The 19092-nt window shown below is 44.7% G+C and overlaps 1 protein-coding gene across 1 annotated transcript; it reads left to right on the top strand.

Annotated features, from left to right (window-relative positions):
* Positions 1 to 5220: 5220 nt before the first annotated feature.
* Positions 5221 to 17189, top strand: gpr185b (G protein-coupled receptor 185 b). Its single transcript, XM_076881633.1, has 2 exons — positions 5221 to 5408; positions 6864 to 17189. The coding sequence occupies exon 2, from the start codon at positions 6866 to 6868 to the stop codon at positions 7934 to 7936; it is 1071 nt and encodes a 356-aa protein (XP_076737748.1). The 5' UTR covers positions 5221 to 5408; positions 6864 to 6865; the 3' UTR covers positions 7937 to 17189.
* The last annotated feature ends 1903 nt before the right edge of the window (positions 17190 to 19092 follow it).

The following is a 19092-nucleotide window of genomic DNA, read 5'->3' as shown; positions in this document are numbered from 1 at the left end:
GTCAGATTTGGTGCATCTAGAACTTTACTCAATCTCTGTTGTGTCAGTGATGTCATGGTAAGTGCTTGTGAGTTCACGTATGCCACTACACTATGTGTGGTCAGTACTTTTAATGGGTGTTCTCTCACTATGTGTGCTGTTTTCTGTATTATTTTTGCGACCCCAGCTGCATGTTGTGTGCATGTGGGATGTCTTGTTTCTGTTGGATTCAGTCTTATACTGACATACATGAGTACATCTCTCCCACACCCTTTTTTCTGAAACAACACACCGTTTACGATTCCGTGTGTTTCAGAAACATTTAAGTAGAATGGTTTGTCATAATTAGGTGTGGCCAGGTCAGTGGCTCTCGACAAGTCTTGTTTTAGTGAAATGAACGCGGTTTCTGTTGCGGACGTCCAAGGCAATTCAGTCTTAAGGTTTCGAACGCCCACCTTTCTTTATCAGGTCCCTTAAAGGGGCAGTTTTGCCCGCGTAGTTCGGAATGAACTGAATGAATAATATTATTATTATTGCCTGTGAAGGTTCTCAGTCATCCAGATCATCGTAGTCTAAGGAGCTTGCAAAGAAAAGCGTCTGGACTTCTTTAAATTACTTGAAGACGTTTCACCTCTCATCCGAGAAGCTTCTTCAGTTCTAAGGTCAAATGGTGGTGAGTCCCAGATTTAAACCTAGTGGGAGTGACCCCCCACAGAGGGACAAAAGGACCCCCTGATGATCCTCTAATCGCCTGAGCCAAGGTGGGAAACTGGGCGTGGGTCCCAATCAGCCAGAGTTTCGGGTGAGTTCATTGTGAAACCTGGCCCCACCTTATCATGCGAATTCCTGAGGTCAGATGGCCCAGGATGTCAGACGGCGTTAAGACGTCTGGGGAGGGATCTCAAAACTGGATTATAGATGGCAGACAGTTGGTGTCGTAAACCACCGCCTCTGTTCAAAGATGGTCGCTCACAGTGGACATAGATGGCTTCTTTCACTCCTCTTTCAAACCATCTGTCCTCTCTGTCCAAAATGTGAACATTGGCATCCTCGAAAGAGTGTCCTTTATCCTTAAGATACTTATAACATTGCAAAACACCTTGCTACCATCCTTACTCCTCTCGTGGGGAACACCCCACACCACATCAAGAACTCCACCGACTTCACTGACAAGGTCCAGAAACTTACCCTGGATCCAGATGAAACCATGGTGTCCTTTGATGTAGTCTCTCTCTTCACCTGCATACCCACCACGGAGGCCGTGGAGACGGTCAGAAAACGACTACAAGAAGACAGCTCCTTGGAAGACAGGACCAACTTCACACCCGATCAGATCTGCACACTGTTAGACCTCTGCCTCACCACTACATACTTCAAATACAACGAAGGCTTCTACAGACAAAAACATGGCTGTGCCATGGGCTCCTCCGTGTCACCTATTGTAGCCAACCTTTACATGGAGGAAGTGGAAAGGAAGGCTCTTGGCTCTTTCAAAGGAAGAGTACCCAGCCACTGGTACAGATATGTGGACGACACCTGGGTCAAAATCAGGACACAAGAAGTGGAATCCTTCACTGCACACATTAACTCTGTGGATAAAAACATCAAGTTCACCAGGGAAGACACAAAAAACAACTGTTTGCCTTTCCTGGACTGCGCTGTGCACATTGAAGAGAACGGCAAACTCAACATCGAAGTTTACCGGAAGCCCACACACACGGACCAGTACCTCCTCTTTGACTCCCATCACCCTTTGGAACACAAACTTGGAGTAATTAGGACCCTACACCACCGGGCAGAACATGTTCCCTCTAAGCCTGAAGGGAAAAAGAAGGAACACACACATGTAAAGGAAGCACTCAAAACGTGCGGCTATCCTAAATGGGCGTTCTTAAAGTCAGCAAAGAGGCACAGAAAAGAAGACCAGACACCAGCGAGGGAGGATAAGAAGGACAGACGCAACAACATTGTCATCCCCTATGTAGCCGGTGTATCAGAGAAACTCAGGAGAGTTTTCTCCAAGCATGACATCCCAGTGTATTTCAGACCCAGCAACACGCTCAGACAAAAACTGGTTCACCCGAAAGACAAAACTCCAAAACACAGACTTAGCAGTCCATCTGCATCTTAAGGATAAAGGACACTCTTTCTAGGATGCCAATGTTCACATTTTGGACAGAGAGGACAGATGGTTTGAAAGAGGAGTGAAAGAAGCCATCTATGTCCACTGTGAGCGACCATCTTTGAACAGATGGTCGGCGTACATTTCCCCATACACGGAACCTGACGGCAGTGGCGATGCTGCAGGCGGCGATGCTGCAGGCGGGCTCCTCGGGCCCCCCAGCAGACGAGGCATAATGCTGGACGGGCGACTCGGGCCCTCCAGCTGACGACACTTGAGGCTGGACGGGCGACTCGGGCCCTCCAGCTGACGACACTCTAGGCTGGACGGGTTCTCTCGAACCCCCAGCTGACGTGGCTTGAGACTGGACGAGCTCCTCGAGCCCTCCAGTGGAGACAGACACTGAAGCAGCAGGTACAGAGACCTCTGAGCAGCACAGTGGCTTGACTCAGGCAGCAACAGTGGGATGCAGTCCTCGGAGGGCAGAAAGTGTTCCCCAATACACTCAGCAGAGGATGGAGGCGGACGGGTGAACTCACTTGAACTCTCAGGGGGTGCTGAGAGCCGAGACTGTTCTGGTGAGTTCTCCGGTGGAGCTGCTGGTGCTGGCGTCTTGACCTCTAGGGGTCCAGACTTGGCTGGTGACTGACACCCAGCCTCTGGGGAGGCCCTAGAGGAAGTGACTGTCTCTGAGATGGCCAGCTTAAGAGATCCACCAGGTACAGTGGTGAAGTGTGTTCCCTATTCGTAATGAGACGGTGAGGATGGTGACTGAATGAATGAGTGGGTAGGCTGCTGAACTAGTGGCAACTGAGCTACAGGTAGCGATGGTAGCGGAGGTGTAAGAGGTGGTGGAGTGGCTGACCGAACTGCGGGCAGCTGGGCTGCTGACTGAACTGCTAACTGTGTTACAGACCCAACGTTAGACTGTGGTGAAAGTGTGGATGGGAGAACATGGTCAGGAAAAACTGTTTCAGTGAGGTTTACAGCTTCCCCTGAATGGACCAGTGCAGGTGAAAAAGAGTCCCAAACATTTCCATTCTCTAAGTTCATAATGCCAGGCTCAGTAACTCCATGCTTGGCAACAACAAAGTGGAAACAGTCATTAACACAGAGCGTGGGCTCAGGAAAGACAGTCTTTGAAGCAATAGCCATAGATGAAACAGAAAAACCACTATTATCTTCGGTGGAAACACAAAAAAATAGCCCCAGAATAAATAGTCCTTGTATCTGACAAAGCAGAAACAGTGTCCCTCTCACTCACCACTGCCGGTTGTTTACATGTCCCGACATCCGGCTGTGCGAACGACGTCGCGAACGTTGCTTTTTTCTCGGAGACGGCTCTGACGGGCCGGGTAATTCCTCGTCCGGCGGTTCGGACGGCATGTCCTCCGTTGAAGCGAGCGGGCGAGCGGTAGCGGCCGGGGGGTGAAGGTGAAGCTCGTGGAGAACAAAATTCTGAGTCCAATAGCCAGGGATAACCGGCAATAAGGTGTTGTAGGTTGGCTTCCACAGTGTAAAGAAACGCTTCTCCCTCATGCTCTAACCACAGGTTGATTAATTTTGAAGCAATCGATAACGACCTCCTGAAGCTCCCTGGGTGGGCTGAATGCCGCTGGATCCATATCTGGCTGGACCGTACTGTCACGGCGAGTGAGATGAGCCGTGTGGAAGTAATAAAGGAGGATCCAAATGCAGGCACTTGTAAAGGTGTGAAGGTGGTTTATTAAACACAAAATAAAAATGGACAAATGGCAAACGGAGGAAGGACTAAACTATACTGGGAACAAACTAACTACTGGACACGAACCTGAACAAGAATGAGAGCGAGCAGAGGCAGACGACAGTTGACAGCAGGGAAAACACACGAGTGAGACATGGTGGATACACAGACGAACCAGCAACTACAATGACAGAAGACACGACTTAAATACACACAGAGAAACACAGGAAATTACACACAGGTGGTGGACACAGCTGGGAGTAATTAACGAGACGAGACAAGGGAGGTAAACTGAACACACTCACATGAGACGCAGACCTTCACAATAAAACAGGAAACAAGAAAACACTGCACAAAGACGCAGACACGACACTGAGACAGACTAGACACTGAACTAAACCTGAAATAAACATGAGAACACAAAACCTACGAACTAATCCCTAAACAAGAATAACTGAAACATAGATTCATAATCATCATCATAAGAAAAGAATACAAAATGCAAAAACACACGTACCGGTATCCGGTGCCATTATGGCACCGGATACCGGTACCCATTGCTACTTAGAGGTGGGTGGATCGATCCAGATATCAATAGTATGGATCGATGCTAGCGCGATAGGATTGATATTTCATTTAATCCTGAAGGTTCAATATGTAGACTGCTGGGCTAAAAACCCTGTTTAAAACTATATGCTTTATTGTAGATTACTAAGTGCTAATAAACGAATTACTGCGGAAAGTAACACTCATAAATCTTGACACACGGATCAACACTACACAAGCTACCTTTGTAAGTTGAACGTATCAGTATCGGTATTGGTATCAGTAATACTAGTTACTTGGTATTGCACAGCACAAACAGCCAGTTTGACTGGTTATGCTGCAGACCACACATACACACAGACAGGTACTTTTTGCAGATGCACTTTCAGCAATTAATTTTCATATTGTAGCTGTTTGTTTATTTCTATCAGCACACCTGGTGACGCAGAACCTAAAGTGGGAGGCAGCAAAGTCTCCCACTGTCCTTTTGAGCGGGTTATCAGTCACTGTGTGATGCACAGTGTTGCTCAGTCACCCCTCCAAGTCCAGGACAGATAACACCAACTCTGAGGCACAGGTAGTTACACGCTCACCCCGCTGTTTAACAACAACAATATTAATAAAGATAGAGTAATGGCGATAAGGAGCTCTGAAACCTGACCTACATACAAACACATAAACTCAGTGAAGGTGACGATGTGTTAATCCACTCTCCCTCTCTCCGTGATTCACACACAGACCATGATGACGGTGACTGGAGGAGCGGAGACTTCTGACGTCAGACGAGGAGAATGACAAGCGCGTCCAATGAGGGGCCGAGGATGTGCAGCGCGAGGACGGAGCAGCCGACAGAAGGCTAATAACCATGCCAACGGAGGAATATAGCGCGCGCCGCTGACTGGGGGAGAAGCGCGCGCGAGAGACAGGGGGAAACCCCGAAAGAAGAAAATACTGAAAACACGTTCACGGGAAGTGGAGAATAAAGGAGGACGGAGAGAGATACGAGAAGCAGAAGCAGAAGAAGAAGACACGGAGCGGGTAAATGTGTGTGTGTTTGTGTGTGTGTGGCGTGGTCTTCATCCATCCCACTTTCTCTCTCCATCCTGCTCTCTCGCTCTCGCGCGCTGGCTCAGGGACTGCACTGCTGCAGCTGAATGAAACCGATGAAGGTATTTAAGCTTTTGTTCTGTCTTTGCTGCACACAGCCTGCCCTCAGTGCTGGAGGCTCGGCAGGGGCGTAAAAACAAAAAACAAAACAAACAAAAAAAAGGCTCGTGAGTGCTGTGTGCTGGGCTCTGGGGCGCATGAGCTCCCCGTTACCGCAGGGATGTGAGACCCCCCTCCTCCTCCCCCTCTCAGCTGCGGGGCTTTTGATGCTGGTGTAGGTGGTGGTGGTGGTGGGGACGGTGGTGACCTTCCCTGGACGTTTCCAGTCATTGACGGTGTGTGCGCGTGCGTGTGGGCGTGCGAGAGGAGGACTGAAGAGGACTGAAGAATAGAGGAGGGGGAGGAGGGGTGAGTGGGGGCGTTGAGGTGGGAGGTGCGAGAGGAGGGGGGAGAGATTTTTTTTTTTATGAATGGAGCTCCACATCTCTCTTTGGCGCACGCGGCTGCGAGTGTGTGTGTGTGTCGCTGTGCGTGCGTGTGCGCGCGCGCTGGCTGCTCTGCTGCTGGGCTAAAATTAGCGTCAGCAGCCGCAAATATGTGGATCAGAATCCGAATTAAGCAGCTTCTAAATGAAAACTGTGGGCGCACGTGCCCGTGTCTGGGCTCGCGCTCACACACGCCACCGGTGAATAGGACGGCAGCCGTGCCCCAGGACGTCATGCACCATTTTTAGAGACGCTCTAAAAATAGACAGAGTCGGTGATGATTTTGGTTGTCCGGACTCTGTCAGGTAGGAGCGAGCCAGACTCTCGTTATTGTTATTACTGTTGTTGTTGACAGTATTGTTTATTTGGTGTATGTGTTGTTTTGCTTGAAGCCAAAATGGCAGGAAGAGTACTGCCAGTTATGGAAGACTTGTCCTTGTGTGTGTATGTGTGTGTGTGTTCGCACCTGCTGATAATTACCTGTCAGCGTGGTGCACGAGCTGCTGATGACGTGCATGCTGGAGGGTAAAAGTGCTCGGTCGTTTTCACGAGTTTCTGAATGGATGAAAAAAAAGTGATTTTCTTATTTGGTCTCTTTTGTGAAACGGGATGGCTGAGCACACATCCCTGCTCCTCCTCCGCCTCCTCTTCCTCCGCCTCCTCCCTGCTTTTCTCGTTTGTTTTGCCCTCCTCTCCCCGTCTCACGTCCTCTTCCACTCTTTTTGCTTTCCTCTCGTCCTCACTTCCACTTCTGAAAACTTCTTCCATCGTGTTTTTAACTCATCTCTCTGCTTCCATCTTTCTGCTATGTCACATTCCTGCACACAAACGTCTGCACCTCTGCTCCACCTCTTTCCTGACTCACCTCTTCCTTTCTTCCCTCCCTCCTCCCTCTCTCCAGCTATGATTCTCTCCCTGGCCGCGGCGGCAGCCATGAGTAGCGGTGGCGGTAGCAGCCTCAACTCCTCCTCTCCCCTCGACCCCTTCGACTCCTCCACCTCGTGGAGCCTGGTTGAGGACCCCGCCAACTCTTCGTCAGAACCTGTAGTGCAAACTGTGACCCCTGACCTCCAGCCAGCGACCACCGCCGTCGCTCTTCAGGAAGTCAGCCCATGGGACATTGCGCTTTGCGTGACGGGGACTCTCATTTCCTGCGAGAACGCCCTGGTGATCGCTGTGCTGTTCTACACGCCGACGCTCCGCGCTCCCATGTTCATCTTGATTGGATCGCTGGCGGTGGCGGATCTCCTGGCCGGCCTGGGCCTCATCTTGAACTTTGTCTTCACCTATCTGATCGACAGCTCGGTGGAGTTCGTGACATTGCTGTCCGTTGGACTGCTGATCTCGGCCTTCTCAGCGTCTGTCTTCAACATCCTCGCCATCACGGTCGACCGGTACCTCTCGCTCTACAACGCCCTGACCTACCACACTGAACGGACGGTCACCTTCACCTACGTCATGGTGGTCTTTATCTGGGTGTCGTGCCTCACGCTCGGCCTGTTGCCGGCACTGGGCTGGAACTGTCTGAGAGACGAGAGTACGTGCAGCATCTGCCGACCGGTCACTAAAAACAACGCCGTGGCTCTCGCCGTCACTTTCTTATTGGTCTTTGCCCTCATGATGCAGCTCTACCTTCAAATCTGCAAAATCGCCTTCCGCCATGCGCAGCAGATCGCGGTGCAGCACCAGTTTTTGGCCATCTCCACCACCAAAGGTGTCTCCACACTGTCGGCCATCCTGTGTGCCTTCGGGGCATGCTGGCTGCCGTTCGCCATGTACTCCATTGTGGCTGACTCCAGCTACCCCGTAATATACACCTACGCCACGGTCCTCCCAGCCACCTGCTGCTCTGTAATCAACCCCATCATCTATGCGTTCCGAAACCCAGACATCCAGAAGTCGCTATGGATGGCCTGCTGTGGGTGCGTCCCCTCCAACCTCTCCTTAAGACCCAGGACCTCCAGTGATGTGTAGCAGGGAAGGTTGGAGTCTCCTTAGTGTGATGCTTGAGGTCGAGTCAGGGTTGGAGGGACAGGAGGTGGCTAGGAGGAAAGAGGAAAGAGAGTTCCTCTGCTTCTCATATCGGGGCAGGCTGATGGCGAACACTCAGCTGGCCGCTGTAGATGTGGCACTGGCGGCTGATGGAGAAGAGGACGATGCATAGTCAAAAAAAACAAGAAAAAGAAAAACGATATGAAAGTTTGTAGCCTTGAGAAAACCAAAATCATGGATGGAGATGGTGTGGAAACCAACTGCAAACACCTGTTTAAGGTATCCTCATCATGGCTGTGGGAGCTGAGGCAGGCTGTGGGGGAAGTGTCAGGTGACTTTTCCACTGGCCTCTGTTAGGGCACGAAAAGTGAGTCCTGCTTCTCAAGAGTAGCATATATGTGAAGCTGAGATTTAGTAAGAAAGTTGCTAAATCTCTGCATGTCCTGAGGCTGGGCAGCACTGCATGGTTATGCAATCAGAAGGAGTGAAACAGTCTTAAAATACTTGTTTGTGTTTTAACTGATGTGTTTGAAATTAAGTGGCGTGTGGATAAAAATACAATGAGCTAAATATACACAAGGAACGACCTTGAAAATTCACAATGAGCTACTTTCTCCTGGTAAAAAAACGAGAATATTTCCTCCCTGGAAACATTTTGAGCAATGTTTCCTTCAGCTGATGCAGATTAAGTAGCTGAGTCTTGCCCATTAAGCCTTTTCCCAATGCCAGAAGCACAGCCTTTATTATTTGTTTTTCCCATTTCGATGCAAGTTTCAGGAAAGAGTGAAAAAAAGCTAATCACACAACATCCCTCCTCAAACATTCAAATCCGAAATGAAATCTAATGTACCAGTCTCTGAATGCATAAACAAGCCCGGCTAGTTTGAAGAATCTAGAGAGGGATTTCCATATTTAGACTGGCATGTGTTGTCCTTGGTTCGTTGAAATGAAATCTGCTCCGCAACGGAGAAAAATGGGTTTCTCAGCCTGCCGCTGTGCCGTGACTGCGAAGCAGAGAGAGCTGAATTCAGCACCAAGGACAGCGTCACTGCAGAGCGCTGCTACCCTGGGAATGCTCTCTGCTGCGGGGAGGGAGAGCGCCGGAAAGTAGGCTACGCTGTTCTTTACACCCTCTTTATGGGGAAATGTGAGACGGGCCTTAAAGGAGCATTTCAGCATGATTGGAGTTTCTTTCACCCTTTTGTCCACCCCTGGATGGATAAAGGTATTTAAAAATTTGTGTTTGCTAAAACTCTTCTGTTATGTGATTGCTTCAGTTTCAAAAAGACATGCAGAACAACATTAATAGTGCTAGTTAATCACTGTGGCACAAGAGAGCACAAAAGACATTTATGATTAGTATCAATAGCTAACATCTGCAAACCTTATGTCTCGGTTTGGATACTTCCATGCACTTTGCATTTACGCTATGTCCTTACTTGCATAGTGTTTAAAATTAAACGTGGTAATGTTGTTTCAAACTGACCACAGCAAGCTGTATACTTTCCAGAAATGATGACTGGACATTGATCGGAGCCTGACTGATCTATCAGTGGGATTATATAATCACCTTTTTGGTATTGTTGTTTAAAACGGCGGATAAATTAAAATTTAACAAAGATTTGATGGGAGAAACTCCAACTTCAAACTTGTTATAAGTGTTGAAGATTTGTCCACCAGAGGGCACTCTGCAAGTAACCTGTTGGCGACACGTGTTTGGAACACCACAAATACGACAATCAACTGATTCAGACAGAGACAGGCAGAGCGTAAACGGGTAAATAAATAACTACATATAACAAATGTTTAAAAAGTCTGTTTAGATTTCATGTGTCTGACAGAATTTTTTTTTTAAAATATATATCGGAATTTCAGATTTTTAAATGACCAAATATTGGCATCAGTATCACTGTCAGTGTATAACAGTGATTATCCCACTAGCTGCTGCAATCTGAGAACATTTACTACTCCCTTAGCAGCTGACCGCACATACGACAAGATTCCTCTGCAATAAAGAAACTGATTTAACTTTCATGAACAAGTAAAGCAAACCAAAGTTGGTCTCGTGAATGCTATTTAGCTGGCTAGCTAGCATTGGGAGCTAGCATCGTTGCTTGGAATGTATTTCCTTTCTGTCATATTGCTGTCTGAAATGTTTTGGCCATTTCTTCTACCATGTAGCAAAAGCAGCAATTATTTGGGGTGGAAAGTGTAAATAACACTACACCACATCAAAGCATACTAAAGATTTGCTGCTCGTTCTTTAGCTGGCCTGTCATTGTTGTATTAATGTATTGATTTTTTTCTGAGGGGTCCTGTTCTTTTATTACGCGGCAAAAATGGCGACTATTTTGAAGAAGAAGGGTAAAGAACGCCACACGACATGTACTGCAAGTGCATAATAAATGTTTGCTGCTAGCTATTTAGCTGGCAAGCCAGAATTGGCCTGACACAGTTCCTTACAATGTATCAGCTTTCTGCTGTTTAAGAAATTTCTGATGATCTATCTAACCCTAAAGCGAAGAAAATTTAGCAACTATGGGCGAAACAGCTGCAAGCAACGTAAAGTGGATGAGATCTGAGATAATCTTTTTTTAAAGCCCAGAAGGGACTACCAATGTGAACTAATAAGAACACAGGACACATATGACCTGTTAGTAAATGAGTTAGAGGGTTACCTAGGCAACCGCAGCCTGGAACACCTACAAGCTGTCAGCTTCAAAGCGATGTGCGTCAAGCGAATCGTTTACTTTTATGCTTGAAATACAAAGTATGGAAGTATCTGAGACACAGCTATGGTAAAAGCTCAGCACTGTTTAAGACCAGCATATTATAAGCCTAATTTGACCCCTGCCAGGCCAGTTTTTAATTATTTTTTAGATAAAAGCTACAATCGTTATTTTAGCCAAAGTGTCTTTTTAGCATACTCTTGTTGTTTGATGTTTCGACACATAAAAAACTATCAAAAAACTTTAAAACTGGATTAAAGATCCAGAAACATGGCTAAATTACTTCTCTGATGGAAACTCTGTCTATAATGCACAATCATGAATGTATTTAAATATCGGCCTCGATATCAATCTTAAAATATTTCCAGGAGTCAGTCAATCAAAACAATGACCCCGTCCTCTCTGTCCCCGTGTTTGCGATCAGCAGAAATTTCCGTCGTCACCGGGAAAGGTGAGAGCAGCTGATATTTTTCTGAGGCGAACAGGACCTGTGTTTTTCTGCAATCTCCATAAAGCTGTTTTGGCCATGCGGCTCTAAAGTTAGACGGCACTCTGGCTCCACAGCCCCATTGATTTTACATTAGCCGAGCTGAGCACAATCCATATCGAAAAGGTCGTTTTTCATCGGGGGCAGCTTTGGTCGGCTACGCTACGCTTTAAGTCATACTTGCGATTCTTGCACCTCTGAAAATAAATGAAGAATGGATGTGTTTTGTATTATTGCTAAATATTTGTAATGCTTACGCTTAAACACTCATAGATGTATGTCATAGATTCAGGGGAAATGGCAAAAGTCTATATATTAAGAAGGAAACAAAGCACCATATGGCGAAAAATTCTCTGGCTTCCATTTTAATTTCCCTATGTGCAGCCTGTCAGCAGTAGCTGGGTACCTTCTGCAGACATGCACACAGTCTCACCCCGCCTTGAAGAAGCAGTGCAGCTCCGCCGCGAGCCACCTCTGAAGGCTCGGCAGGTTAATGAGAAGCAAGAGAGGTGAGGTGACGTGGCGTGAAATAGAAACACCAGGCGAGACGCGCTTTAACCCAACCTCAGGTCACGTCCACCATGCACCCAATCAGGATGAAGTTATTTCCCCACTGAAAGGGCATCATGCACCGTAAATCCAGCTAATGATAATAATATCTGAGCAGTAATGGTACAGGGAGCTGGCCTAATGTACAGAGAATGCTGTGAGGATGAGTTGGAGAAGGGATTTATTGCCAACCTCAATCTGTATTTAAATGATCTGCGGAGATACTTTTCACTTTCGTGTTCCTCAGAGCAACCTCGGAGAGAGTTTCAATGACTAAGCTGCTGGCATGCTGCTCATATACATGTGTGGGAGGTGTGCTGGCTTTGGGAAAATAGTTTATGGAAACTGGGCTGTAGTTTCGAACTGCAACAGTAAGACTCAGCACAGGAAAAAAACTGTGTAACTACAGGGAGTCACTTCCAAATTCAACGCTTTCTACCAAATAAATCGCAACATTATGGCGTGAAAGCAAAAAACACACATGTACTCAATGAAACTCTGAAAATGGCGCACAGGAGAAGCAGGTATTTTCTTTTTCTATGATGTAAATTAAAGCTTAGAGTAGAAGTATTTTCTACTTTTCTTGGCAGGAAGCAACAATCAGTTGTTTTTGCAGCAGTTGTTAGCAGAACAACAGCCACATGAGTTTCTGTCAATGATTTCCTTTGGAAACGGCAGACTCTCTTGTGTCTTCTTTTGATTTCTATTTGTTTGGTTTTGGCCTTATTGGAACAACAAAAACTCCTTCGCAATAATGTCCAACTGTGTTTTGCTGTGTACAAAAAGCCACAAGCGAGAAATGGAGAGAGAAAGAGAAGCGGTCGGCTTTGGAAGATTTGCAGAATAACTCAAAGTAAATGTTTCAAGGCAACAAATGGCACATTGGGTTTTATTGGAAAGAAATATGATCCTGGCTGCCTGGTCGGGGTTTTCTAAAAAGCATGGAAAACCTAATGAGTAAATAAATGCTCAACTTCTTTTCTTAGCTCATCTACTGCAGACAGAAACCTCCAAAATAAAACGCATCTGCAGCCATTTTACTAATTTGATAATTTAATTATAAAACCACCAGTTGAACAAGTTGCCGGTGCGACCTCTTCCCTTCCTCTCTCTTTTGCTCAATCACTGCATTGATGGAACTGCCTAATGGTAAACCACCTGTATCAATTATTAAGTGAAATATTTTCAATTACTCTGAGGCTGGAAGCATGATGTGGATGAAATTTGGCACTCGGTGAACCGCAGCAGTGCGCGAGGGAGGGTGAAACATATCCACGCACAAGAGTTGAATGAATCTATTTCACACAGGAAACTGATGCGGATCCTTTTGGCACACAGTTCTCTTGTATGCACAATGATATGCGAGACTTGCCTGGTCACCTGTGTTTGGATATGCTAGATGGGACATGCAGAGCAGTCACAAATGAGGTGAGGATAATGTCACATCCGGTACGGTTTCTAACAGATGGCCAGTGTTGCCAGTGGTACAGTTTGGCCCTTTAATTGTAATAGTAAAAGAAGACCTGCACTAGCAGGGATGTGGCTTTTAAACTCATCTTCTTTCCTCTTAAAGGCTAATCAAACCTATTAGAGAATCATGAAGCAGAACTGGATTGAAGGGAAATAAATTTTGAGGCTTGTTTTAGATTCTGTAAGGCCACCTAAAAATGTCAACATTTGAAATTGTCTTGACTCCAGATATGGCATGGGAACACCAGCATTTACCATTCTAATCTGTTCAGCACTTATTTATGAGGAAGAAAACAGGAAAACATAAACAGTGTAAAGAATGTATGTAGCCACGTGACCTCACCTATTGGTTTATGAAACCCTGTTTTGAACTCTTGCCATTATAAAGAAACCTAGTAAAGGATTGGCTCATTGGCTGATGGCACATGTTGAGGATTTCAACCAATGGACATATCCTGGATGACTCTCTTTTTTAACTATATAAGAATGACCAAAATTTACAAAATGGCATTCACGTTTTATTCACTATGACCTGAAGCTAGGAACTGAGACCATAAACTCATAAGAAGAGTGTTTGCAGAGATCATAGGGAAACTGAGGCGAGGACCATTTTCCCAAAGACTCAAATACAGCTCAGCAATGACTTTCAGGAAGTGAAAATCCTATTCATATTCTCCATAGGGAATCTGACTATGAGCCATAATGTGGAAACAATCAAAAGTAGACTTAGTATAAGCTATGACATTCCTACAGTTTCCTAAATCCAAACAGCAACATATCTAAATGTGGATTTCAATGATACCATGGAAATTTTTAAATTAGCGAACGCCGCATTACTTAGTCTACGTCCACATGCACATGGATATCTTTAAAAACAGGGATTTTTTCAAGTTTGTTTCCAAAAATATCTCTGTACTCAAGTTCCATCAAGATGATGAAGGATATCCATAACCCTAACCATATGGAAATGTTGGCAAGTCAGAAGCTCACAAACAATAAAATAGAGAATAGAATAGAATAATCCTTTAATTGTCCCACAAGGGGAAATTTGGTTGTAACGGCAGCCAGAAAGACACATATACAACAAACAGTACACAGGACACAGAACAGAAACACACGCAGTTTGTCTTACATATTTACATTAAGGACAATGGTTACTATAAACAGAGTCCAGAAAAGAGATAGTGGCTAAAGAGATAAAGATAAATATCTTTGATGCTCTGAAACAAAAGCTCAGTTTTTCTTGTCCACATGTAGCCGCAGAAACAAAGTTTCTGAAAGTCTTCACTCTGGCAGGAGTTCTTTAAAAAAAAGTCCTGTTTTAAAGCCTCGTGTTGTAGCCATCTTGGTTTAAAAGTACTGTACTAATATCCATGAATCTAGCATCCTGTTAGCTACCTTGCTAACTAGCTTGCTAGCTATTAATAGGCTAGCTACCTTCAACTACTTCTTTGCCTTCACAAACTCCTTTTATTCTATTGAATTATATACAGTTTAAACAACAAAAAACTCATGGTGTAAACAGCCCATTAAAGATGAAGAAAACAGATGCTTAGAGAAATATTGTGACTAATTGGCATTAGCAGGTTGCCAGCTAGCGCTAGCATGTCGGCATCTCAGTAAGTTACATATTAATCACATATTTTATGAAATAAAACCACATAAATTTTACTTTTTTGTGTGACAAAAGCATAAAGATATAATCTCTCTCTCTTTTTTAAAATAACATAATTCTCAGTGTGTTTAAATATTTGGTGACCTTAAGTCTCCAATTGAAAAGCTGTGATTGAAATTTAAGGATTTCAGTTTTGCACTTTCACAGTACTATTTAGGCAGTTTTTGGGTGTCCAAAAAACTAAAGCAAAACTCACAATGTTCATTTGATCCAACTCTGCATAAAATCTTAAATATAAATATATATTTAATTGCTATATATAAATATAACAAGCCTGCTGAAATCCAAACACAGCGGCAACTAATCAGTCGCTGTGAATTCCAGATGTATTTTATAAACTGTCCCATCTGGCATGTCCATCAAGCGGTTGTTTTAACAATTAATAAGACTCATCTGTGAATATGCCACTACTCAGTCTACCATTCCTGGGACAGGAGTGGAGCGACCACTCACTGTGTGTTTGTGTATGTGTGTGTGTGTGTGTGTGGGTTTAACGCGTGTGCCCGGGATCATAGCCAATTGTAATGAACCATAGCAACTCTAACTGTAAACACAAACACGCAGAATGGTTTTTGTCAGCCGCTATACAGGACTTATAATTCAGTTTTTAAAAAGAAAAGAAATACCGTACAAGTGAGCGTGTAGAGCGCATGTGTGCGTGCGTGTGTTATTTTTCTTATGCAATGCTGTACAGAAATGTATATTTTTGTAATGTTCATCAGGGCATGAGTTACAAGACATGGTCGCTGCTGTGAGTCTGTTGTGAGCGTGTGTTTCTTCCTATTCTTCTGTGTTCTTCCTATAAACAAACGTCAAAAGTTTCTTTGGGGGGGAAAGTTGTGTGTCGGATATGCTTAAAAAAAGTGCCATAATTTTTGACTTTCTAGTGTCTTATTTTTTGGTTTGTATATATCTTAAGTTAATCGGAGGGCAAAGACGCAAAGTCGTTAGAACCAGTAAATCTTTCTGACCTATATATACTTATTTTTTGCTCTAACTGCAGATAAACACAAGCCTCGATACAGATTGCAGTAAAGTGAAGGGTTTTATCTGTTAAAAAAGAAAGGGGGGGGGGGGACAATCGCACTGATCGACAGGGAGACGGAGAGTTCGTGAGCAGCAGTTTTACGTCACAGAGTCAGGGCTCCGGTGACGTCATATTGTCTGAGTCGTGTCTAAGGGAGCAGGTCGTTTCAAAGACACCCCCTCCTCTGTTTGAAAAAACTTCACTTTTTCCTCCTCCCCATCGCTTTCACTCACCTGCCACTCCCCCCCCCTTTAGAAAACACCCTTTTCCCCTCATTTCTTTCTATCAATCTTTTTTACTCCCCCTCCTCTTCTTTCCATTCAGCCCATCTTTGCCATCCTCAACTCCTTCCTCCCACCTCCCTCTGTCTCTTTCTCTTGTCTAACATTTTGCTATCCGTGGCCTGCAGGAAGCTAGTCGGTCAGGCGCCGTCTAAAAATAGTCCCCACCGAAAGCAGATTAAAAAGAAAAAGAGGAGTAGAAAAGAAAAAGGAGGGGTGGGAGTAAATAAGTCGAAATGAACCAGGGGGCAGAGGCAAACCTTCACCTTGCTGCGGTAGGCAGAAAAACATTGCCGGTCTTTGTTTTCTTCGTTCTCGTGTGTCTATTTTTATATACAGTCTCCTTATCCATCCTTTAAAGCCTCTTTTATTTTCTTGTGAGCACAAGCATTTACATGAAGGTTCTGTTTATTTGTGTTTTTTTGAAAAAAAGCAGGGTTTGGGGCGAGTGCCTACAGCAAATAAGCAGGACCAGCTCAACTGTCAGTCAGGCTTATAATGTGTCTCCTCTGTAACCTACAACCTGGCAGAGATTGTCAATTGATTTCAAAAAAACCATTATAGAGCTAATTTTCTATCGGACCGAGTATGGCCTTCACGGACAGAAAAAGGCGTAGTTTTACGCATCGATGCTGTCGGTCCCGATGAGAAGCAGCACCGAGCGTGTTATTGGGTAACAATACTGTGATGTCAGAGAGCTAATATGATGTTCTTGAATCATTCTTCCTGGATTTCTATGATTTCTTACTGTGTTTCCTTTGATTTTTGCTCCTCTCGGGTTTGTGCGGCAACACGGTCGGCTCATGATTAAAAAGTACAAATGCACTTTATAAGATGGACATGTTACACATTGCACTTGTAAATGTCGAATGTAAAACCTTGAAGAGAAAGATTTATTTTTACTATTGTAAATAAATGAAAAGAGAAACAATGAAAAAAAAAAGACTGCAAAAATTGAAAGAAGAAAAAGTGGAGAATAATTTGCCAAATAAAATAAAAAGAATAAAAAAGGGGAAAAGAAAATTCTGGAGTGGAGTAACGTCATTGCTTTGTAGGTTGTGTGACATTATCGGTGTGTGGGTGTCATTTTCGAGTGTGTGTGGGGATTATGAGTGCGTATGAGTCAACATTGCAGGTCACTGTAGTGTAGAAGGAAAGCCTGGGAATAAAAAAGAAAAGATGGTGCTGAATTATTAAACCACTCCCTGCTTGCATAACAGCAGAGAAGGCGAGATATCCCGGCAGGGAGAAGAGGGATCGGGAAAGAAGAAGGGACAGATTCCAATAAAAGATGCAACACGCACACAAAAAACACGTTTGATATTCCCGGAGAAGAAAACAGGAAGCCCAGAGGGACAGGATGCTGGGAAAGGTGTGAGAAAGTGTATATGTATTTGTGTGGCAACCTAAAAACTAAAAGAAACACACACATTTGTGTGATCTACACGTCTTTAGGTTGGTGTATTCCCTGGAGACAACGATAGCCATAGCGAGGGTGCTGCTGAAGGGTGGGGTCTTGATAAATAATTAACGGCGCTGCAGAATTGGTGACGCAGGTGAGCGTGTTTATCGTTTAACCTTTAATTAAGTTCTTGATAAACACGTTCACCTGCTAGCGTGTGGGTGACAGCGTGAGACTTTAAAAGGTGATGTTCAAACTCCTTGACTCACCTCTATGCGGTCTCCACATGGAGGCGAAGAGCTCCGCCGTGTGGCCAGAGGTGAGTACTGCGCAGTCAGGAGACTAAGGGAAAAGACGCAGCATCCACCCACACACACACACACACACACACACACACACACACACGATGGGCTTCTTTTACGTCATTACAGCAGCTCTCTTGCAACAAGCACGAAGCAAAGCCCTTCTCCCCTTTTCCTTATCCTTACTGTCTCCTTCTCACTCTGTATGCACCCTTACACCCTCAGTGAGTCACAGCACTCTCTCCACCATCTGCTGCAGGATGCTGCAAATCACCTCGATGTATGTGCATGTGTTCGAGGGAGAAACGAACGCACAGAAGGTGGTGATGTTTCCGCATCTGTCGTGTCTGACTCGACACGCACACACATCCTGAGCCTGATATGAAACTGATTAACATTCGAATGGAGCCTGTGACGATGACTTACTCCATGTGGCGAGGAGATGATTCACGAGTGGACTTAATGTAAAACTGAAAGTTATTAAGTCACTGATCTGGCATATTTTAAAGTTTTCCAGGAACTGATGATTTTTTTGGTAAATGGAGCATCTAATACACGTGACCCTGAAAAATGTGACATGATTTAATTCTCGCTGTTTGGCGCCACTGAGACATACAAAAACAGTCCCTTTCAGATGCATGGACAAGGGATTTGGTAAGTGTGAGAAGCCTTAATGCTACAAAAGCACAGCTATATACAACAGAGAACCTGTTATGTTTTCCTGTTTATTGTCATATTTATTCTGCTACATGCACATATTAAACATGACCAAAGTTTCAAATGATGAAATCAGCGTACAGTTATGGTCAGAAGTTTACATCCACCCTTCATGGGCATGAATGTCAGGGTAATTTTGGGCTTTTAATCATATCTTTGAACTGTTTGTTTTCCAGGGTGGGATGATTGGCCAGCACACATAGGCTTTAGAAAACAAGAATTAGGTGCACAAGTCTGAATTTATTTTTCTGAATTTCTCTAATCCACACATGGTCAAAAGCATACCATATACCAGTATTATTGACAGCAAAACAGCCCAGAGCATGATGGTACCACCACCATGCTTGACAGTTGGTATCCGGTCGTTAAGTGATGACGTGACGAATCCTACTTCCGGGCCTAAAGTAGTCTGCGTTTAATATGGCTTTTGTGTTGTTAACATGTTTAATGTTTTGTATTTTCTTCTATTTAATCTCAAAAAGCTCCTAAAACAGTCAGT

This window comes from Maylandia zebra, linkage group LG3, assembly GCF_041146795.1.
Source record: "Maylandia zebra isolate NMK-2024a linkage group LG3, Mzebra_GT3a, whole genome shotgun sequence".
Classification (NCBI taxonomy): Eukaryota; Metazoa; Chordata; class Actinopteri; order Cichliformes; family Cichlidae; genus Maylandia; species Maylandia zebra.
This window is presented reverse-complemented; position numbering and strand designations above follow the sequence as displayed.